The sequence below is a fragment of the Anopheles merus genome, chromosome 3L, assembly GCF_017562075.2.
Source record: "Anopheles merus strain MAF chromosome 3L, AmerM5.1, whole genome shotgun sequence".
Classification (NCBI taxonomy): domain Eukaryota; kingdom Metazoa; phylum Arthropoda; class Insecta; order Diptera; family Culicidae; genus Anopheles; species Anopheles merus.
Genome location: NC_054085.1, coordinates 28,956,524 through 28,980,609, shown reverse-complemented (window position 1 = coordinate 28,980,609; position 24,086 = coordinate 28,956,524). Strand labels below are relative to the sequence as shown.

At 41.0% G+C, this 24,086-nt stretch overlaps 1 protein-coding gene across 4 annotated transcripts in view; it reads left to right on the top strand.

Moving 5' to 3' along the window:
* LOC121600406 overlaps window positions 1-23,895 on the top strand; it is a 44,902-nt gene extending 21,007 nt beyond the window's left edge. For all 4 annotated transcript variants that reach the window (XM_041928955.1, XM_041928953.1, XM_041928954.1 and 1 more), the window contains exon 3: window positions 23,637-23,895. In XM_041928955.1, coding sequence (XP_041784889.1) covers window positions 23,637-23,895 — 259 coding nt within the window. The remainder of the gene's footprint in view (window positions 1-23,636) is intronic.
* The last annotated feature ends 191 nt before the right edge of the window (window positions 23,896-24,086 follow it).

The following is a 24,086-nucleotide window of genomic DNA, read 5'->3' as shown; positions in this document are numbered from 1 at the left end:
ATTCGTTTTTTTTTCTTTCTTTTTTTCTTTTTAATCCGACCATTGCTGATCGAAGCCCGCACGTCTTTAAACTCTTGTTTTATTTTACGGCCGTTGAAATGTTCTCCCACGGCGACCATCACCACTATCGGTTGGCACGGCTCAACGGTGGGCTCCGTTTTGGAGCTGGTTGGCAGGATTTTGTGTTTATTTGTGCGCGCGCGCGTGTGTGTGTGTGTGTGTCTGGACCCCGCAGCACTACAGCAAACAAATGCAGCGCAATTAAATGCAACACAATGAAACAATTTTCCATCAATCAACCCCCTCTCATCCCGTTTCCTCTTTCGCTGCATCTTTACTTTATTGTGATGACCTTTCATCCCTTTCCGTTTTTTTTTTTTGGTTGGTTTTACTTGATGCCGTTGGAGGGGTGGAAAGGGGTTTGACTTTTTTTTTGTTAATAATGCTTCAGCAACATATCCCGCAAAACATGCAATGCACTTGGTCGTCGTTTTCTTTCGTCGTTTGTTTTGCTTTGTTTTGGGACATTTTGGTAATCTTTTGGGTGCATCGAAGCTGGTGCGTTTCGAGCCAAACACGAATTGCCATTTTGTTTAGATGTTGTTTTTTCTGTTTATTATTTTTTTGTTGTCTAACTTGAGGTGTCTTTATTATCAATAATTCTCATTTTGACTTGATTATGATGCTTATCAATTTTATAGTTATTAAAATACGTTTATTTTCATCTTTTTTATGTTTGATATTTATATTTTTATCTATTTATGAATGTATATATGTCTTACATGTATTTTTTTATATTATGTTATTATTTAAACACTATACTTTAGAAGTTATTGCCTTCTTGTGTACTATTTTTTGCATTTCAAATAGCACTCAACTAGTTTTGCCATTAACCATCACTTAAAAGTAACACTTTTGAAGTGAATCATAAGTTTGGCATGTGTTCATAACCCGTCCACAGACCATGCAAACAAAAGGTTCATTTGTTTGCAGAGGCAGCAATAAAATGGAACCTTGAGGCAAGACATTCTTATTTTGCAGTAAGTGTAGCGAGTGAAGAAATTGTTTGTTGGTTGAAAGATTTGCCAAAGAAATGAAGTGTAGTTATTTAAACGTTGGCAACGGGTTCAAAGAAATGAATTAAAAGTGGAACAGTAACGTGCTGCTGCTTGCGACGCAGGTTGATAGTTTTATTCCATTATTTGTTTAACCTTCTAGTAAAATGTTTGGAATTTGTTTGAAGTTTGACTCAAATTTCTCTTTGGGTTTATATTTAAGCGGGCTGATTTTTTTGAGCCTATCGCAATACTGAGTGCTAAGTGAGTCCTTCGAATGCGAAACCAAAAGGTAAAATCTTTAGAAACGTTCAGCATATTGCACATTTATTGTAAGGACCCTCCGTCATGATGGAAGGAACCGTACGTGCGTACGTTCTAGCTAGCAAATTTACGTTTTAATAACGCAGTAAATCCCAATTTTACCACACTTATTCGATGACTGGATGGAGTACGGAGTTTATGAAGGAAAATGATGAGAAAACTGACGAGCACAAACGCACTAAATCGCTGGCAATAAAATGGCAGCAGGAAGTATAAATGTCCCGGCTGTTGCTACGTAAGAAGTAAACAACTTCCAAACCCCTTCCAAAGCGGCATATCCTTAACGGGGCCCAACAAAATCCTTGGCAACGCGTCAGCTTTACGCGACTCTATATAACCGGGAGTGCGTCTCAGTTTGGCGACAATGGCGAAGACATTACATATTTCTTCCGGCTTTTGGATGCACAAGCGGCGATTCTCTTTGGAGTTGTAGGTTTTATGTACTTTTATAATATATTAAAACTGTCGGGATAGCTGTAATATTAATGAATAATGAGGAATAAATTAGCAATGAAAAATAATGAAGGAATTTGCTATTATTTTTACTGTATTCTTTGTTTAAAAGAGTTTTGAACAGATAATAATCGTGTTTCTTGCAATATAAATCAACTTTTGTTTAAAAATGACGAGTCAAAACTTTCGTCGTTTATTTCCTGGAACTTAAGCATGGTTGGATATTAAATAAATGGATGAATGCAGCTCAAAATCGTTCTTGAATAAAACCGCTATCAGCTTTTTGTTTTGTAATGTACCATTCCTGACAAAGTTTGGGTTTGTAGAGAGCGATTCTTCTAATGACACGCGACACCGCGCGTGGAATGTGAAATACCGGTTGGCTATCGTGGGAACTGGCGCTCAGGGTGGTTCTCCTGCACACGGTGTTCGACATTCAAGACATCCAACGACCACGTATAGTGGACACTCCTGCTCGAATCTTTGTGAGGTGAAGTTGCAAAAACGAAGGCCTTTTCATAAAAGATCTTTAAAACTGAATCGCGGCGTTGATTTGGCATGGGCCAGTTGGTGGGTTTGAATTTCTCACAGTAACAGGCGCCACACAGTAAATCGCTCAATCGTAACCAGGTTGAAACGGTTGTTAAGTTTCGAATTTCTTAAGGTAACCTGTTCCTTCCTGTTCAATGCTTGAAGACCTTGTTGAAGATAACAATAAAAAATATTATTTTCGCAGTGCTCTTCAGCATGCAAGTAGTGGTTGACTCTTCCAAAATATTGTCTTCTTTCCTTTTACGACCTCTGTAACATGGGAATTTTGAAGAAGGTTGTCAATTATACTTCGTTTCTTCTGAATTACTGTGTGTATTCGCCTTGAGAAAAACAGCGAATTTTAACAATTCTGCATAATAAAGTAAAGTTTTATGCGTATTTTTGAATGCCCTGCAGTAGCCTGAAGGATAATTCTGTTCTAGATTTATTTGCCAGTAATTATAGCCATTGCACAAGCGAATGACAATCTCTTTTTTCTGTTCGGTCCTCTGTCCAGGAGCATACAATGCTGCATTTTGGGCAGTGTTGCTTCAGGGTTATTACTTACAATACATGATTGGGAAGGGACAAAGTTTGAAGACTTTCGTTGCAACATGTTTCTGAATATTAATTTCCTTTTTTTGAGTTAATTTTAATTTTCCTTATTTTTTTTCCCTTGCCTGATCCGTGCAGACTGTGCCTCCAAAGCCGCGCCCGTATAATAATTGCTCTCTGATGGCTAAAGCCAAATTATACAACTGCAGCAACGAAGCGTATGTGTGTTTGCTAATCGCCTTTTCTCTGCACCACGCTCTGTCATTTACCCCTGCGGGTGATAATATATTTCTATGTATTTAGCCCACGGAAACTGCACACGGCTGGGAGTGCTCTGTGCACACACAGACACACATACACACACACACACACACACACACACACACACACACACACACACACACACACACACACACACACACACACACACACACACACACACACACACACACACACACACATGTATAAAGCGACGCATTTGATAACAGAACCAGTCCATGTGCCAGAAATCGGTCATTTACACCACCATCATCATGCCGTTTTGTGAAAGTGCATCGCGTCGTGTTTCCGTACACCAGGGTTTTAAATGTCCATTTTGGGGGGGGGGGGGGGGTTTTTTGGGTGGCGGCAATGCGCCTATCTCAGGGTCGGTTAAAGTTATCGAAGGTTGCCAAACAGTGGAACTGCTCCAATCACAACATAAACCAAAAAGCAGTAATACATCACCAACAGGCACTCTCTGCCAACTGCCAGCCAAGCCGACCAGGCATGTCGGGATGGGGCATGGGGAGGCGGAGAGGGCACCACCACCCCTCCATAAAATGCACTCGATGGGTTGGAAAATGGAAACGATTGCACTTTGAGATTGCGGTAAATGAAGGTAACGAAATTAAAAATAATTAAGCAACTGCCGCCGCCGCCGCCGCCGTAGCCGCACTACCTTCCTGTCCCTGCCGCCGTACGCCATCGTGCAGAGTTGGTGAAAGCAAATAATCGCGGTGCGAAAACTGTGTGCACTGCAGTAGTTTTTGATTTTGGACGGTAAGGAGAAACCTGCCCGAAAAAGAAGAAGAAAAAAACACTCGTCATGCGATCGTAAAACTTATGAAAATAATGGCCCCGAATAATCTGGCCCGGGAGTGTAGGTGTGTGTGTGTGTATTGAATTTTAAATTTGTTGTGGGTGCAGAATGTATTTCACGTGTCATTACTTCGCAGCACAATTTGCCTTATCGCGGTACTATTTTTCGGTACGATTTGGAGCAGTTTTACTGATTTTATCTGTTAATGAATTGCTTTTTGCAGTTTTTCGGTAATCGTACCGGGATCAAAGAGGATTTATGACATTGAAGTTACGCTTTAAATCATTTCTAGACCATTGTGCCGTTTAGGTATTAGGGAGTGATATGGCAAAATAGTCAGAATCTTTCAAAGGATAGTCCTCATTTACAGTTTATGAATTACATAAACTGTTATTTCAACATTTTCTATTTTGCGTAACTTCCTACGCGTACATGCCGGCCTATACTTCGAGACTTAATTCATTACCACGCAGCCGGATACATAGGCAATCCTTGCTATGGAGAGACGGTCTCTATTCAAGGCTTGAAAACCATGACGGGCATGTAATTGAGTCGCTAGAGTTGACGACTGTACCACGGGACCGCTTCAATACACTTATTGCATTTTATTACTTACGCCCTAAGGTGTTCAACTTAATAACCCAAGGCCAATTCCATGAAACTATTTAAAAATTAAAGCCTTGGCAATTAGTCCTAGCTGCTTTTTTAGCTCTTCATTTCAAGATATCATGCAATTCAAAAATGTTAGATCTTCTAATATGAATAATTTGTCAAATATGTCAAGTTCTGATGTCTTGGAGTGCGTTCTTCATAAGGACTCATAGCATAGAACGAAAAGACTACGATTAAATCATTAAAATACTATCTCTAGTTATTTATAGATATTAAGAGGTCTTCCACCGTCAAGGTCTCGTTTCTCTCTTAAAAATTTGAGCTTGACTACTGCGTAACTCCGTAAGAATACATAAAAATACAATAATCGGATTATCTCTGGTGGTTTGGGAAAGAATGTGGACGAAGAAGAATAGGTAAAATTATAAATTCATTAACGAATAATTCATCCCTTTTTTCTGGATTTTCCTTCGTATGTGGCCGAATAAAAGCCAACTTTTATTGGCGATAAAAATTAGAAGAAATTACCTTATCTGTAAAGAGGTCCGCTCATTGTGCAGTAATATAATAAAGTTCGACCTCAACCTGAAATATTCCGATTTTGGTCCACAGACCGACCTTATTCCCATGAACTTCACAGGACATCAATAACCATTTCTTAAATAAATCTTCAATAATTCATTCTGTATTATCCATAAATTACCCTGCCCCTTGTACTCCACTCATAAAGCTGTACCCGTCGGTACGCAGATGGACACATTTCATTTAAATCACCCCGAGACACAGAGAAACGACGTGAAAACGCAAATTGCATCAAACCATCTCCCCCGGTTCGCCATGGCAACGCGCTACGGAACAAAAGCCGATCGTAATTAAGCGGAAATAATGTAATAAATCGAAACACGACGATCGGGCGAGTTGCTGGAGTTCCGTTAATCCTCCCGGATCGGTTCATCCATGGTACAGAATGGCCATCAAATCCATCGCGGCTTTCCAGCTTTACATTGCGATGCGTTGCAAGGCCGCCCGCCGGTGAGTGAGTGGGTTTTGCTGGTGTGGTGTCGCCGCTCTGTACACGACGCCGCTCAGGTTCTTTCTTCCTCTTCCTTACCACAAACCAAGATCCAGAACATGTACGACGATCATTAGTTGCAATTGGACGTTCGCTCAAACCGCGAGGTGAAAAGCAACGGTAACTAGGCGTGCGACGGGTGAAAAGAGCAATTAAGTATGCACCGCCTGGGAATGGAGAGGCGGGCATGGACGACAGCATGGAGATGGTAGAAGATTATGATCACCGCGGGAGTATACAGAGGAAGGGGAGATTAGGGGAGAAGGCAAACCAAAGAAAGAAGGACTAGGTGCTACGCGGACTAGGACAAAATGGAGGCCGCTGGTGAGTTTGCGCCAAACCGAAAACCCGTTTCTTTTGAGCCAAGATGCAGGAATGAAGGGGTAAAATGTAGCGTGAGCTGGAGGTTGAGGTGGTATCCACTCCTGCCCCCCTTGCGCCCCAGGTTGCGGGGTGGAAAAAATAGATTGACGGACAGAGATTAGAAGACAGAATCAGATCAAGCTTCATTAAAAAACGTAGAAAATGCAACTTTAATGGTGTCGGTTGGGGCTACTTTTGGTTTGTTGGTGTATTGGTGCGTTCGCACCAGGTAAAAGCAGCGAATTGATCTTTTGCGATGCACTGTTATTTTCTTCTTTGTTCGGTATTGTTAGCTGCTCTAGCTGTACGGTGAATAGACGAATAGGAAAGAATGACTTCGCTTTGTGTTCTTGTATAATTAGTATTGTGAGTTGTTCTATTTCCTTTGTTTCTTCTTCCATTTTATTTGTATTTTGCTATGTTGCTTTCTGTTCTGTTATGTGTTTTGTATACATGTTTGGAATGATCGGTCGACGTTTATTTGTATTTATTCGTTTTATATATCTTTTCAGTTTTTTTTTCCTAATTTTAACATTATTTGTGGATTTGTGTTCATTTATTTTCGTTTTGTGTATATTATACATTTTTTTATGCATTTTATAATTTGTTTTTGTATGATTTTTTTCTTGTATAATGTAAATAACTTGTTTTGTTTATTATTATATTTTTCTGTATATTCTATGTTTAATATATTGATTTTAGTTTATTTAAATTTAATCTTTTTGGTTCTTCATTATCAATTTATAGGTTCTCCTTGCCAATTGATTTAAGTGTTGGGTAATTTCCAATATTTGACCTAATGTTCACTATTTTACAATGTTATTTATTGATCGGTTTTATGCGAAATATAAACAATCTCTCCAAAGAGCTATAATCCTCGTTGTTATTCTGTTCTGTTTTCATCTTTGTTGCAATTTCATTTCCCAAACGCTTTACCACTCAAAATAACAATCCCACTCATCACACACAGAAAAGAGCAAATTAATAACACACAGAACGCCTGTTTTCATTAGAATTTGCAGCCTAACCACACAGTTTAATCGTTCGGTTTTAAAATAAACTGGAAAACGACGATTCATGTGACGTATAGGCCAAGGGGCGAGAAACTTAATCGTATCGCTTGCGTAAACAAAACAACCATTTTAAAACCCCGACGCGTCCAGTTTAGAACAAACGGAGCGGAAAACAGTGTGTCCGTGGTGGATGATGTGGGAGAGGAGGCTGCTGACTGTGGTGGCCCTTTTTGTCGCTCATCCCCGACCCTTTGGGTGCGAATGGACCCACGCCGTTTGAAATAAAGCGGAAACGTTAATTTCCTAAAGTGAACAAGCGGCGGGTGAGAATGCGCCAAACCACACAGTGTACACAAGAAGAGAGCAGCACGCAATGGCGGCAATCGGTGAATTGGTGAAACTGTGCGGTGGTGTGCACTACAATGCGAAAAACGTGATCAACGGGACACTTAATAGTGTATAAATGGAGCATAAGAATGGAGCGCACAGCGAGTTGTAGAAACGATTAGAAAACAAAATTCGAAAAACAGTTTTTGCTTGTCGGCCCAGAGAGAGAGAGAGAGAGAGGTCTCAGCGGTCATTGTGTAGGAAGAAAAGTGTTTGGTGAAGCTATCTGTGGCACAACGGTGACAGAACCGAACCGATATGGCGGTGTATATAGCGAGGTAATAAGAGTAACCTGCGTTTGTGGAGGTAATAGACAAACTAGAGAGAAACGCAGAATGTCAATGACACTGCGGCACGGTGTTCTTATTACTCTTATGTTCCTCTTCCCTTATGCGCAACCGTTCGCGCAACTCCGGGCAAGGGTGCGTAGCGATAGGGACAGGGGTTAGGCGCAACTTCAAATCTACTCCACCTTCTCCTCTGCTCAAGAGACGGCGTTAGAACAGACTCCGAAAGCGCGTTTACTTTTTGCGTCATCGCTGGTCGTTCCAGCGGTAGCCAATCCAGCCAATTGCTTCTGGACCATCTTGCGCGCTGGTTCTACTTGGTTGTTGGTTCAGCTTGGTCCGAGGTTCGAGGTGAGGCAAATGAGTGCGCGACCTCGTTTTGTGGCCGTGTGTTGCTCATCAATGATCGTGTTAGACACTCTCTCCCTCGTGGTCGCTGCAGATCGTCGAAGGAGATGGGCGTGTATCGATTCTAGAGCTCTGTGGTGGCCACTCTGTAACGCAACGTAACCACACAGATAGTGGAGCTGTTCTGAGCTAATGAGGCATTGATGTGCAATATATTATTCTGCGTAAGAGGCAGAGAGAGGCTCTAGTTGAAAGCTAGAAGAATGTAATAAAATTAATTGGGAGAAAACACGGCTAATTAGCAGCAGCGTCACATTAATGAGATAGACGGGGCGTAAGTTTCTGGTGTGGCGCAATACCAAGCACAGTTAGCACACTATCTGCCGGATGCTTACTCGCAAGCGATAACTCATAATAAATGACATCGTCCGAAGTCATGCCTTAAAAGATTGATGTTGTTTTTGGACCACCTAAAGTGACCGAAGTTGACATTTTTTTGACAGCTATTTTGACACATTTTGGTTATTTATCAAACAGTAATTTGTTCTGAATCTTACCTCAGCTTAGAATTCCACTGAATCTCTGTCGGTATATATTAAGACCCCCTAAAGAAAGAGAGTCACCAGTCTCTGTACTCTACAGAAACGCGCCACGTCATATTCTTCTTTGGAGTTCACCCTAAAGTTCACACAAAAAATCCACACCCGATCGTTTGTGTCGATGGGGCAGCCGTATGAGTAGTAGTCGGGACCGCGATTCGGTTGACGTACTTGCGTGCAAACAACGCATAGGCGGCGGCGGCTGTGGCGGCGGCTCCCTTCACACCCATTAATCTCTCATCCAGTGGCGCGCGACTCGCGTCCCCCCAAGTGTGCAGTACATTGCGTCATTTTTGCGCTACTGCTGCGCCATAATGAGGTGCTGCGCCGGAGTGAACTAATTATTTGCCATACTTGCCAATTTAAATCCGGTCCACCGATGTCTGGGGAGAAGTGGACGACCGGTAGTAGGCAGGGACGACCGGTATGTGCGCACGAGCTACGCAGCCAACAGTCCAGTCCGCACGAGCTCATACGAGAGTGTGCAAATTTGTGAGTGCGTCGTTTTAGTCACAACAAAATGGCGGCTAAAAGAAGGGGCACCATTTTTTTTCTTTCTTTCTCTTGTATTAACTTTGCTGTGAGGCCATTGCACTATTGCAGGGGTCGGCAAAGTCTTGGTGCGCAGATAAAATGCGTTTAACACCTGAATCGATTTTCGTGAGATACACAAACAGATTTTGGATGTGAATTCTTACGCACGGGACTTACCATAATAAATAAAATAGTGGTGTATGAAAGAGAGAATTCTTTCATTTGTTTAGACTAAACGGTTGAAAAGTTGACAAAAGAATGATTTTTTTCATAAAAATTTACAAAATATGATAACATTTAATATCCTTTAAGCAAATGGCCCGCCGTAGCAATCTCTTTAATTCTTTCAATTTGATTCTTTTCTTGAAAAGTTGTCGATCCCTGTGCTGGTTTATCGTAGTAGTTACACGGACTAGCCGGCAGCAGGGTTGTCCAAATGTGTTTTACTCCGCTGAAACTAAGCCATCATGTCCAAAGAGTCTGTAAAGAGCTCAAGTTCTTAAGAGCCTTACTGTGGTAATTCCACTGATCAGAGATATTGCCGTGTGTGACCTTAAACAGACCGATCATGATCAAGACTCCGTTCACTCTCCGATGTACCATGCAAGGCCAGGTTTTGCATCCCTGACAAACGGTGGTGTGTGCGTGGTACTGTTCTGCATTCATTTAGCAATCAGCTTTTGGACGTAAAACGTGATTTATTGCCGGATCCATTATCTATACATACGAACACACACGCACACACACATGGACGCGCTCAACATACCAATGATGACTTTGTAACTTTGTGTTTTCCGCGTTAGTGAAACGAAAACATGCAAAATGCTTCTGCGTTTGTCTGAGTTTGTCCCCTGACAGCCTGCCATGACTTTTGAACTTTGGCTTGCTGGTTGACTTCTTGGAATAGAGAAACCTTCGCGAGTGTCGTCAGCACTGTTTTTGTAACAGGCGATGGGATTTTAAAAACAAAATCATTTATATTAATTCCAAAAGGTTCAACGAAGGAGCTAGAAATCAGAGTTTTTACAATGCCCACATCTACGACACTGAAAGGGTCAAGTCTTAGGATATTACGGAATTTATTAGAGTAAAAAAAGAGCTGTTTTGTGTTGCCCCTTTAGATCCGGATCTCCGGGAACTGTTTCACTTTTTGTTGTCCCACAATAAATCCCCGCAACCGGAGTTTAAAATATAAAACTATAAGGAGACGGAAGAACACTCCCCATCCCCAGCCGGAAGTTGTGGAAGAGGAGTGAAACAGAAAAAAAAACCCCACCTGAAAAGAAAACATCTCCGCGCCTAAGCTGATTACGGATTCATGGCCAGCGGTGTGGTTTGCGTTGTACCAGCGCACATCGATTCCTGTGCAGGGCTGGGTGGATGGATGGGTGGTGCCGTGCGGTAATAATGCAACGAAACGAATTCCTTTGTCACTCTCGCCCGGGCCCATCTTGGACCTTGGAGCTGTGGGCCTGAGCTGTCGGTGTATTGGTGGCGCGCTACCGTTGTACTGGCCGCCGACTCTTTTTGTTTGGCTGGGGTGGACCGTTCGTTTGTGAGTTGTTTTAAATTAGGTAGCCTGGGCGATGCTGTGGAATGTGCTCTTGTAGCCGCCTCCCACATTCCAGCGGGTGACTGTTGTAGTTTTTGTTTGTGTGACTTACTGTCCGCGTGCTTCTCGATTCGACAAAGGGTATGGCGATTGTACACCCCTGCTGTAGCGATCACTGCTTTGGAATGGGAGGAAGATGTGTGTTTTACTGTCCATAATTTGGCTTTGCGTATACCGAAAGCGTGTGACGCCGCACCGTGTACGCCACCACCCTCGGCAAACGAAACGCATAGGAGAAAGTTCCGATAAGCAAAAAACAAAAAAAGGCAACCGCAGCACAACAACGACAGCCGAATCGTAATGCATCATCTACCGGTGCCTTTGTTCGGCACATCATCTTCGTCGGCTGGTGTGGAGAGTTTGGCGGCGAAAAGTTTGCCCATTTTACACGCAGAACGAGCCGTGTAACGTCCATTTACATATGCATTAAGTGGAGGAAGGCGAGTGTGCGAGACCCCAAGAGGCATGAGAACTTGGTGCTCCGGTACAGCTACCACCACCACCATCATCATCCAGATATCGCTTTTCTATCTAGCTTCCATCGTCCGAACCGGAAACGACGAACAGCTCCGGGCTGAACTCTCCGGGAACCGGCAGAGTCGCCGAGGGGACCGAACTTTTGCCAGAACTTACCAGGGCATAAACTTATCTTGTTCTTTCGGTATGTTTTCTTTTTGTTTTTTTTTGTTCCTTAGTTTGGGGTTTTGTTTTGAATCCACCGCCCGCATGTGCGGGTTGTTGCTTCTGGCGCATTGTGGTGAGGTTATCTTGTGAAGCGACCTTGGCCGCTACGATAGAGGCCGTCGATGACAGCTGATAACGGCGGCCGTATCCGTACAGGCGGCTAAAGAACACGAACCGTGAAGTAGGAGAGAAGGTGAGAGAAAGATGATCGTGAGAATGGAGAGAGGACAAGGTGGATGATCGAAAGAGCTAACGGGCGATGGCGGTAAAAAGATGAAGGGGATTCTGGTGTCGGTGCTTGGCTAGAACAGAAGTGTAGAGAATTAAAATAAAAAGTTTGGTGTTGGGGATCATAAAAATTCGTATTTTATTCAGTATAATTAGTTCTAACCGTTTCATCTGGTGACAGCGGTAAAGCGCAAAATTTAGCGCATATAAAGTCATTTCTGGCTGGTGTTCTTAACCCGGGTAATTTGGTAACGGTAAATATTTTATTTGTAAGTGGTGCAGGGAAAACGCAGCGTCATAGTGGTAATAATAGCTAGTGAAATAATTTTAATATACATATATTTAGTGGCCTAATAGTAAAGTGCATAGTTATTTAAATATTTTGAATAAGTTATAGTGTTCGAAGAAAAAAAACCTTTATTTAGTGATATTTTTTTTATTAATCATAGTCATATTTTTTTTTTCGTACATATAACATATAAGGTAATGAACAATAAAGTTCTGGCTCTTAGGAACAGAACTGTTCAAATTAATACCGAAAATATAACAAATATTCGTATCACCCAGACCGCCAGTCATTTAAATTCAACAACAATTAGTGAAGCGTGTTTAACTAAAAATTATAGCTTTAAAGAACGCCTTCAAATACTTAAAGCAGAGCTTCTTAATCAAAGCGCGGAACTTGATAGAGCAATAAACGGATCGAATAATAGCATGGCTTACGAGTTTCCCATTAAACAGGCAATGCTTTGCATTCCTGAATTTAACGGAGATGCAAGAGATCTGGATGGTTTTTTGTATCAGATCGAATATTTTGCAAATCAGATTCCGGAGGGAGAAGCTGAGGAGGATTTGATTCGTACAGTTATGTTTAAGTTAAAAGGAAAAGCGGCTGGTTTTTTTAATCGTATTTTGGACAATACGTGGGAAAAGGTGAAGATAAAATTGATTAGACAATTTGGAGAAAAATTTGACATCGAAGCCATTTTTCAACAAGTTGAGACGCTTCATCAAGGGGTCAATGAACCTTTCTCCGAATACAAAGAAAGGGTGTTAACACTAAAAGAGCAAATTATCAACAACGACATAAACAACACGGAAGATTCATACGCGATGAAAAATTTAAAAATTCACTTCTTGGCCGGTTTAAGGAAGCCAGAATTGCAAACACTCGCGAGAACAAACAAACATTTACATTTTAACGAGCTTTTAGAATACCTCCAGGAAGAGGTAGTTCAAATAGAACACATCCGAAAAATTGAAGAAAGATTAAATCGTACAATGATTTCCGTAACAAACGATACCGCAAACAATGCTCTTTTTACCAATTCCATCCACAATAGTGTTGATAACGGATGCTCATCCAGCCCACTTGTCCAAAATAGCGGTATTATTAGAAACCAGCAGTATGTAGATTTTCGGAATAATAGTAGAACACGCTGCGATAATCATGTTAATAGCACTCACTTTTCAGACCCGAATCATTTTGGGTTACCACAACATAACAGCACTACATACAATCCTAACATTACTAACAACACCAACAATTTTTCACGGCCAAAAAGATTTCCAACACCGTATAGAAACTATGGTGCACAACATATTCCAACACAAAACAATTATTCACAATATACTCCAACACAAAACAATCATCCACAAGGGCCTTCTTCTCAATACAATCATTTTAGAAATACATATAATCAACCCCAGTCACATAACAGTACAAATCAAAAAAACTACAACACGGAACACTAGTCGGTCCAAATAAAAATTCTAGTGTTCCCATCATTAAAACTGATTTGTTCTGCCTTAGGGCAGAAGAAACACAAACAATCGAAAGGGATCCGATAATAAATAGTGAATGCATACGCAATTATGAATCACTAGATATAGCATTCACTAAGGAAGGTAAACTGATGGTTCAAATTTTATCAGAGAATGAAAAGAAAAAAAAGATTAATTATCTAATTGATTCGGGAGCATGTTCGAATGCATTGAGTTGGGAATTAGTAAAAGAGCTTGGGTGCTCTACAATAGATTATCAAGATAAAGTAACGTTTTCGAGTTTTAACGGAACATTATCCGACACTGTGGGTTCAATTTTTATAAATTTATACGTCGGAAAATCGTTATATCGAACAAAATTTTATGTTATAAGAACACTTGGTGTTCCGGGAATAATTGGAGCAGAATTTTTAATAAAATATACTGTTAATGTTGGGGAAAACTTTCGAACCATAAATTTAAAGAAACCATCAGAGGGAAATATAGAGGAAATAGAAGAAAAATGGAAAAAGAATACAAATATTGTTATCGAAGATAGTAATACTACACCACAAGATAATTTTGAACTTCTCCCAAATATTGAGAAGCAACTTACAGATTGTGATGTAATTGAAACAAGCAAAAGCACTCCATTGGTGGGCTTAGAACGATTTGGGGAATTGATGAAACAAATCAATATCGATCATTTGGATAGTTCAATGGCAACGGATATAAAAAAAATTCTCATTGAGTATAAGGATATATTTTACTTGCCGGGAGATAAACTTACATATACCCAAGCGGCAACGCATGAAATTGAAACAAGCTCGAACATCCCCATTTACAAAAGGCAGTACAGATTCCCTGCATTATTAAATAACATCATGGAAGAGCATATAGAGGAAATGCTGAAACAAAAAATTATAACCCCAAGCAAAAGCCCATGGAATGCACCCGTGATGTGCATACCAAAAAAATCTGATAGTGAAGGGGCACGAAAATATCGTATTGTTGTTGACTTTCGTGCGTTAAATTTAATAACAAAACCATTTATATACCCTATTCCGAGGATAGACGATATTATGGATAATATTGGAAACAGTAAATTGTTTTCAACGATTGATTTGAAATCGGGTTTTTTTCAAATTCCCATAGCACGCAAAGACGCTGCAAAGACTGCATTTTCCACGTCTAAGGGACACTATGAATTTTTACGAATGCCAATGGGTCTCAAAAATAGCCCGTCAACATTCCAAAAACTAATGAACACTGTCCTATACTCAATTCAGCCTGTCAAAGCGTTTGTCTATCTAGATGATATTGTGGTATTTGGCGAAACGGTAGAGGAGCATAATTTTAATTTAATTAAAGTTCTTAAAGCACTAATGCAATACAATCTTAAAATTGAACCGTTAAAATGCAAACTTCTTCATACAGAAATTAATTACTTGGGCCACACTATTAATGAACAAGGAATTAAGCCAACACAAGGAAATGTGAAAGCTATATTAGATATGCCAACACCAAAAAGAATAAAAGAATTACGATCGTTTTTGGAACAATTAACTTTTATGGTAAATTTATTCCTAACGTGTCTGAAATCAGGAAACCATTACACGAGCTACTGAAGAAAAATAAAAATTTCGTTTGGGATGAGCATTGTGAAAAGGCATTTGAAAAATTAAAACAATTTCTAGTTTCAGAGCCTTTGCTGGTACGACCAAATTTTAAAGATACCTTTGTCATTACTACCGATGCTAGTGATTATGCTCTTGGGGCAGTATTATCCAATGAAACAACGGTAGACAGACCGATTGCCTACGCTAGTAAATCCCTTGTAGGAGCGGAAAAACGGTACCATCCTATTGAAAAGGAACTTTTGGCTATTGTATGGGCCGTTGAATATTTTAAGCATTACATTTATGGGCAAAAATTCCTAATTTATTCTGATCATCGACCTTTAGTATCGATTTGGAGGCTCAAAGAAAATTCTCCGATACTATCAAGGTTAAGATTACGACTCCAAGGGGTGGAATGCGAAATTCGCTACAAAAAGGGAAAGGAAAATGTAGTCGCTGATTTTTTATCAAGGCTACCAGAACTTAATCGGAACGAAATACAAGAAGAACAAGCAAACAAGACTGTAGCCGTAGTTACACGCCAACAAAGTAAACAAGTATTAGAGCCACAAAATAACAAAAAAGATAATAATGTACAAGAAGATGTTGTGAAAGACGACCAAGAAGATCACTGGGGAAATTTGTTAAAAATACATTGGGATGGGGATATAAGTGGCAAGGATATGCAGAGAAAAGGACAGCTAGATAAGATTAAACAAGCAGTTAAAACAAAATTTAAAAATTACAGCTCAGATCTGGACAGGATTGAAATCGAAAGAAGCGAAGTCAATACCGTTCTTCGAGAATTTCATGATGCCCCGTTAGGAGGACATGTAGGGGTAAGAAGAATGAAGAAAAGGATCAAGGAGTTGTTCTTTTGGAGAGGAATGGATAGTGACATTGAAGGGTATGTCAGATGTTGCAAGTCATGTCAACTCAATAAGATTGGAAAATTTAACAAAATCCCTATGCAAATTACCACTACCTCGAAATACGCATTTGAAAAATTATATATGGATATCGTTGTTTTACCAGAATCAGAGGAGGGTAACAAGTATGGGCTTGTCATTCAAGATGACCTTACAAGATATCTTATAGTTATTCCCTTAGAAAACCAAGAGGCAACAACGGTTGCAAAAGCGTTTGTTGAAGGGGTAATCTGTCTTGTAGGTACCCCATCCGAACTAGTAACAGATCAGGGCACAAACTTCATGAGCCAAGTCATGAAAGACACTTGTAGGTTATTGAAAATTAAAAAAATTAAAAGTAGGTTATTCGGCATACCATCCACAAGCAAATGTAGTAGAGAGAGCTAACAGAGAACTAAAAATTTATCTGAGACAATTTGTGGGAAAAAATTATCAGACTTGGGACAGAGTATTGCCATATTTTGCGATGGAATACAATACTAGTGTAAACTCCTCTACAGGGTTTACTCCTTACGAATTGGTATTCGGTAAGAAAGCTAGATTGCCAACATCAATATTCCATAAAACAGATCGTAAAAAGACATATACAGATTTTTGTGAAGAGTTAAGAACAAAACTAAGGGAAATACACGCTATTGCTAGAGAAAATTTGATTAATTCAAAAACAAAGAGAAAGGCAAAGTATGACCAAAGTGCAAATGAATGGCAGCCCATGTGGGGAGAAATGGTTTTGGTGAGGAATAACCAAACAGGTGTAGGGCAAAAACTACAAGGCATTTGGAGAGGGCCATATGAGGTAGTGGAGATACCCAGCAATCAAACTTGTGTGGTTAGAAATGGGAAAAAGTTAGAAAAAATTCACAACAATAGGTTAAAGAAGTTTTATGATTAAGACATTTGAATAAGGTTGATACCAATACGTCAATAGTGTAGGAAATAGCGTAGTGTAGATTTAGAGATAAGGAATAACGGAAGTATGGGATATAGATAGCTAGGTAGATAAGATTTATCATATATAGGATGTAGATAGTTAGGTAAATAGGATTAGGAATAAGATAGGTAAACAGGATATCATAGATTTAATTGTAAATAGATATATATAAACACAAGTATAATTATGCATTAAAAAGAAGAATCGAATTATGAAATCGCGAAAACTTTGGCAATTATACGGTTTTTATATAAATCTATCAAAAAAAAAATTGTAAATTAGGAATAAGGATTAAAAAAAAAAAAAAAAAAAAAAAAAAAAAAAAAAAAAAAAAAAAAACTACAAGAACTAGCACCTCATAACTTTTACGCGAACACTTCTAGCCTACACACACGCACACATCAGCAAAATTGTATACGTTACACTATACACACATGGAACAGCAGCGAGCGGAACAATAGAAATACTGGTTCAGGGAGGTCGGCACAACGCCAAGTGTAACACCAACAATGTTACGAGTTGCTTTTCGTCTTCACACATGACGGCACCGATGAAGACGAATTTTCTGATAGAGGTTGAGCTGGTGAGGTTGAGCTGTAGATTGAGCGACGCAATTGAATGATGAGGCATAGCACCAAAAGGCAAATAGCTCCCCCAGCAAATGTTCGACTCATAGTTAGCAGCATTTAATTAATAACGAGCAGTCCGAACAGACAATATATCCTATCAAATAAGAGAGAAAGCTATTATACGAATTCGAAGCATGATCAAATTAAATCGATATAGTTATTTAGCGAGGTACACCAGCACATACGTCTATTGAAAGCACGAGGAAGGTTTGCCGGATGCGACAAAAAAAAAAAGGCAAAGTTCGTTGATAACAATATCGATATGCATGAAAAGACAACACACGTCAGAATTTTCTTGATAAAGCTTCGTTAAAAAAAAAAAAAAAAAAAAAAAAAAAAAAAAAGTGTAATGACATGAAGCGACCTTGGCCGCTACGATAGAGGCCGTCGATGACAGCTGATAACGGCGGCCGTATCCGTACAGGCGGCTAAAGAACACGAACCGTGAAGTAGGAGAGAAGGTGAGAGAAAGATGATCGTGAGAATGGAGAGAGGACAAGGTGGATGATCGAAAGAGCTAACGGGCGATGGCGGTAAAAAGATGAAGGGGATTCTGGTGTCGGTGCTTGGCTAGAACAGAAGTGTAGAGAATTAAAATAAAAAGTTTGGTGTTGGGGATCATAAAAATTCGTATTTTATTCAGTATAATTAGTTCTAACCGTTTCACTTGCGTGAGCGGAATGCTTGCCGATACCACTACCACCGATGCTATTCGAATCGTACTTTGGCGGAGTAGTTGGTTGTGCGCAGTACCACAACATGAGTGACGCGTCTTTTTTTATGTTTTAGTAAAAGCTGTAACATTTATCTCTCATGCTTTTGGTTTCACTTCAATTTCTGTTACATCTTGTTGTGATGGCGTTCATTTACAGCGTTGAGGTAGCCTTTTTCTCTAAATGTTTAACTACTCCTGAAAATGTCTGAAAAATGTTTCGTATTTCTTAGATCTTGAATGGATCAAGTCCAATACTTCAACATTGAGATGCATCTGAACATTGCTCTGCAGATAATGAGCTTTCGTGTACTTTAACTCAATGTTAGACTTGTTTGAGGTATATTTATACCTTCAGGACGTAGTAACTGCGCAAGTCGTTAACAGACTGTGAAGACATTCAAAGCGTTTGATATATAATAATTAAGTATACTGGACCTTACTGTCGTACAAAGGCAAATTTCGATGTCTGGGAGTCTAATTAGATCAAACCAGAATGCTTAACAGAACTAAAACATCTTAACGAGAAGGAATGACAAAACTTTGTTTAAATCCCGTAACGTCACCATCAATGTTAAACAATCAATTTATTGAAAAATTAGATTATATTAATAACAATCAATAGAAAAAACATTAAAAATACGCTCAAAATACGTACAACCCTATTTTAATGCCACGTTCCTGTGGCAGCACAATGTGACTGTGTGCGTGTTCGCTCGTTTCGTGGTTGGCCGATTCCGCAAAAAAAGCTACGCTTCCAACAGTGCGCTCTTCGTCGGAGGTAGTCAACCGGCGTTCGGATATAATATAGTTGGGTGCGGTTGGAGATCAATCTCTTTGACAGTTTTCCTTTGTGTTTCCAATTTCAAACCTCGCCTAAGCCACCCATCTACCTACCTACCCCAACTTTAAACCCAACCCTGCCTCCACCCTAAAGTTGGCGGATCTTTTCAATTCCCTTAACTTTTAGCCTTGGCAAAACCCTGCCGCCGCCGCCGCCGCCGCTGCCATCCCCTCCCCCATGACAGCATGTACACCAGTGACGTTATGTATCGGTTTCGGTATGTGCGGGAGAGAACCTTCGGGATGAAGACGAACTAGCAGAAGAGAGTTTGACGTTTGATTGCACGTCCACGACGCTCAAGTTTGTGTGTGTGTGCGCTTGTGGAATTGTTTACAACAACCCTTCTCCCTTCGCTCTTATCCATCGATTCTGCTGCGATGCATTTAATGCTGGTTTATTGTTTTTCCATCATCACCCGCTTTGTTGTGATGTTGCACGGTAGGTTGGAGGGATCGGATGCTAAGAAAGAGAGCGAATGAGGGAGAGAGAGAGCGAGCGAGAGGATAAGCTTTAGAGATGTGTCTGTACGCGCTCCGGATGAACGGGAAAGTGGTAAGCCTTCCGTCCCGGGTGGTTGCGGTTGCGGAGTTACCAAGATCATCATCTTCGCCGGATGCTTTGGTGATGCTGGAAAACGTCGGTACGCCCTTGGAACACATTATATGCCGAGTCGAGACACTAAAACACTCCCTCGGCTGCGCTGTAATGTGTATCTTGTGTGTGGGGGGGGGGGTCTTTTTGCGCGATGGCTAACGCACGAACGCACCCTGAAAATGCATCTTGTGCGTTGTTGTGTGCGAAACTTTCCACAGCCAGCCCTTAAACAGAGACCCGACCATTCGACCATCTATCTCTATTAAAGTGAAATAAAGAGTGGTAATGTATTTCAATCAATGCTACGCCTGCAGCCCCACTTTCGGTGCACGGTGCGTCCTGAAGATGTCCCGTGGCCCTTTTGCCATCATCCCGTCGAGACGCTTCGAGACAGTGGGTCGTATTCTGAACGATAATCGGAATTTGGTCGACACGGAGAACTTGACAGGAGCATGAGTTTGGTGTTCCCAACAAAACCTCATTTCGTCAAGATCATTGCTTTGGTCAATGATGGCTGAACGCAGCAGCTTGTAGCTTCTATGGTGCTTGTTTTGTATGAATCTGAAGTTTATAAGCCAGTGTACTAAGCCACCCGATTTGTAATAGTTAAATTTAAGATACATTACGATCATACGCTTGTTGACTCAAAACATTTTCCACCGGCCGCTGCCAGAAGATGCGCTCATGTAGATCGGCGTACTAGCGAGTACGTCCCATGTATCACGAAACATCAAAGATCTGACTGATCGACTTATTTGGATGGTATGTGACAGTCAAGACACTAGTCGATCGATATCTCGACTCGATGTCGACTACTTTCAGTATAGGACCCATAGCGTGGTCAGGTTTTTGTGGATTTCTGAACTGACAAACTGGAGCTAGTTTTAATCCAAGCCCATCTATCAATGCCACCCTGAAGCGCATTAAACAACAAATTCCCTGACCAAACTGCTGCTGCAGCAACTTTACCAAACTGTCTGAACTTTTCTATCCCAGTTTTTGAGGCTTGAAAGTTTTCAATTTGTGAAACTCCCATCACAATGGGTGATATCACCAAACCAAGTCACCATTTCTGTACATCAAACCCATGCCTGCGTCAGTTCCAATTTAAAAGCCCATCCAAAAAAAAAGTGAACCCTTTTTCTCTTGTTTCATCTCAATTCGCTCTCCACTCGGAAGCCTTATGAAGGCACGGGCAATTGCCGCCACCATACTGGGCCTTATCGGGAGTGGGAAACCAATCGGGATGGGTTTAATTTCATTAGCTTTCATCGAAGAAAATCAATCTAATTCATCACTGCTGCTGCTGCCGCTGCTGTTCGGCCGTTCCGTAAGCGCCGAGGCACAGTTGCGCGTATCTGACGACCCCCGGGCATCTTATCGTCAAGCACCACGGAAACTGTGTTCGCACTGTATGTGTGTGTGTGTGTGTGTGTGTGTGTGTGTGTGTGTGTGTGTCTGTCTGTTTGCTGCGTACTTATCGGTACAACTAGCAGGTGCACAGGCAGCTGTATATTGCACTTTTCCATTTCGTTTTTTTTTGTTATTTGAGTGGGTTTTTAATTCAATTAGCATTCGCGGCTTCGGCGTATGATGCGCGCGCGAGAACCTGCTCTCTGCCCCGTTGCGTTTTGTTGTGCTTCGGGCCTGCAATAACGAGCCTGCACGGGTCTGCAACGCACGCGAGAAGTTGTTGATACGTTCATGCTTGGGAATCTGCTCTTAGTTTTTTTTTTTTTACTAAACATTGTATATGGGACGCCCTTATTGAGCTTCCAGCTGTGTATATACGATATGAGGACGTCGATGATGATGATGGTGATGCTAGTGGGTCCCGCAGCAATTGATCGCATTCAATCGATCCATCAACGGATATAGTACAACAACTACCGTTTTCCATAGTACCTTACCAGTTGTTGCGAGTTGTTAGTTTCGTAGCAGGAGACCCTTAAAAATGCTTCCCTACCATGGCGTGGCCGTATGCACACCACGAACTTCAACTTCAATAGTACAAAATTTAAATTAACAATCAAAGAGCGAACTCAATATCTCCGATTCGCTTTGGTATCAGGGGTTGGGTGCATCCAGACGACGGGGACACGACGGGGATCGACAAACGATTTGCAAACATTTCTCCTTGATGTGCATTCCCCCGGATCAAGCAGCGGCGCGCGCGCGCGCATGGCTCGCTCTACATAATGGATCGAAACGGCTCGGTGTGCAGTGAACCCTTCCAAAACCCTCTTTCCCTTTCTCACTGGTCCTTCTTCTCAAACCCCGGTTTTCCGAATAATCACCCTTGGAGTGAAACCATTCTCTCCTCCGAACTGTCCGGGCTTCGAGTGAAGCCCCATACACTCCGCTGTGTACGAATGATGTTGATGTTGTAAAGTGAATTCGTTAATTACTTTAACATGAATTTTCCATGTTCGGTGTTGGCTGTGCGTCTCTGTGTGTGTGTGTATGTGTGGTTTGCGTTAGAGCAATGCACACGATTCTGACATTATCGGGCGCTCCGGTATTTGACGCGCTCGGTGGCAGACAGTTTAAGATCAAAATTGGCTGTTTGTGCTGCAAGAAGGTTACCACAGACGCACACATCGTTTCGCAAACTACAGGCAGGGGAGCAGGGATAGGAGGATATTACCGTTGCGTGTGGGGTATCGCTGTTGTCCTTCAAATCTCCTTCAAATGTCTTTTGTCAAGTGGGTTGCTTAAGCTGCTCGTAGGATCTCGATAGCTCTAATAAACGAAATTAGATGGAAGAAAGCAACGTACTGAAGAGAATGTCCATGATTGCTTCTGAGGTACTAAAAGAATGTTCAATAGTTTTCATTACCATCGTACGGGTAGTTATTGGTTCTTTGTCCTTATTTAGCAAAACAGAAACATAACTGCCCTGAGATGATGTTAATGATGGAGCAGTATAGATGAATAACATGCCAATATCAATATAATAGTTAAGAATGTAATATAAATTAGCAATCGTTTGCAAGGGCGTATCACAAGAAGATGTCTCATAACAATCAAGTACCTGATATCAATGATTCTGGTGAGATGAGATTTCATAATAGTTGATAAATGACGAATGAAGGATTAATTGCAACTGCACCAAGAATAGCCAGTATTAGTATTACCCATATATGAGTCTAATTAAATCAACTCAAACGCATAGAAACATATATGTACACTTAAATACATGGAAATGAATATATTGTCTTTATCAAAATTAGAAAATAGTTCGTTGATCGGGTTTGAGAGTCTTCGAGTCTTTCTAGACATCATTCGTTTCTTTCATTTGGTATTGTCGTTAAAAATGACTACTACTTGAACTTGAATGTTGTTAAAATGACTACTAATTGAACGTAATATTCTAAAAAAGATATTCAAGATATGGTTGGGTTTAAAGAATGTATGTTGTTTTTCGGACATGTTCCCAGGTCTTTCGTGAGCTTTTTGGACAATCATTTGATCTCGCAGTGGTGACCAATAAACTAATGGATGGTAGTACCCAGGCTCTAAAGAACTCCGCTTAACTCGGTTATTGTATCGTCCTGAACGATGGTACTGTTTGGAGTTCACGGAACTCATCGTCAATTACATGTACCAAGGTCTAGCTAGGAATTGATGCTACAATTAGTCACGTTCTAGATTTTGAAGGTTGTCTACAGTAGAATTTATCATTTAGAAGATGTCTCGCAAACTTTGTTGATAAATAGAAGGATCAAAGTAAACAAATATTATAAAAAATCCCTCTTCTGCTAGAGAACACTTTATTTGTGATGTTGTCACATTAATCATAATATTAACAATCAAACACCTACATTGAGCTGTCCTCTAATGCCCATTTCGTCTCTTTTCCCCTTTACTCTACAGTGCCCAGAAGGGTCTTGGGCCAGGTGTTGGCGTCCCTCCAACCGGAAGCAGCGTTGGCAGCCTGTCGCTAACTGGAAGTGGATCTTCCGGCGGTGGCCTGAGCGCCTCATCCGGCGGTAGCATTAGCAGTGGTAGCGCTGGTGGTGGAGGAGCAGCTGGTGCTGGTGCCGGTGGTGGTGGTGGTGGTGGTGGTGGTGGAGGTGCGAGCAGCTATCACAGTCCATGGCAATGGACTACGATCACCGCGACGGGCGAATGACATTATGGGGCTCGTAAAGAGCCCGCTGTTGCTGGACCCCAATCACAGACGGTTCCACTGAATCAACAGCACCACAGCAGTAGCAGCAACAACAACAACAACAACAGCAACACTACCAGTACCAATAGTAGCAACAACAACAACAGCAACAACAATAATAATACCAGTAGCAACAGTAACACCACTAGCAG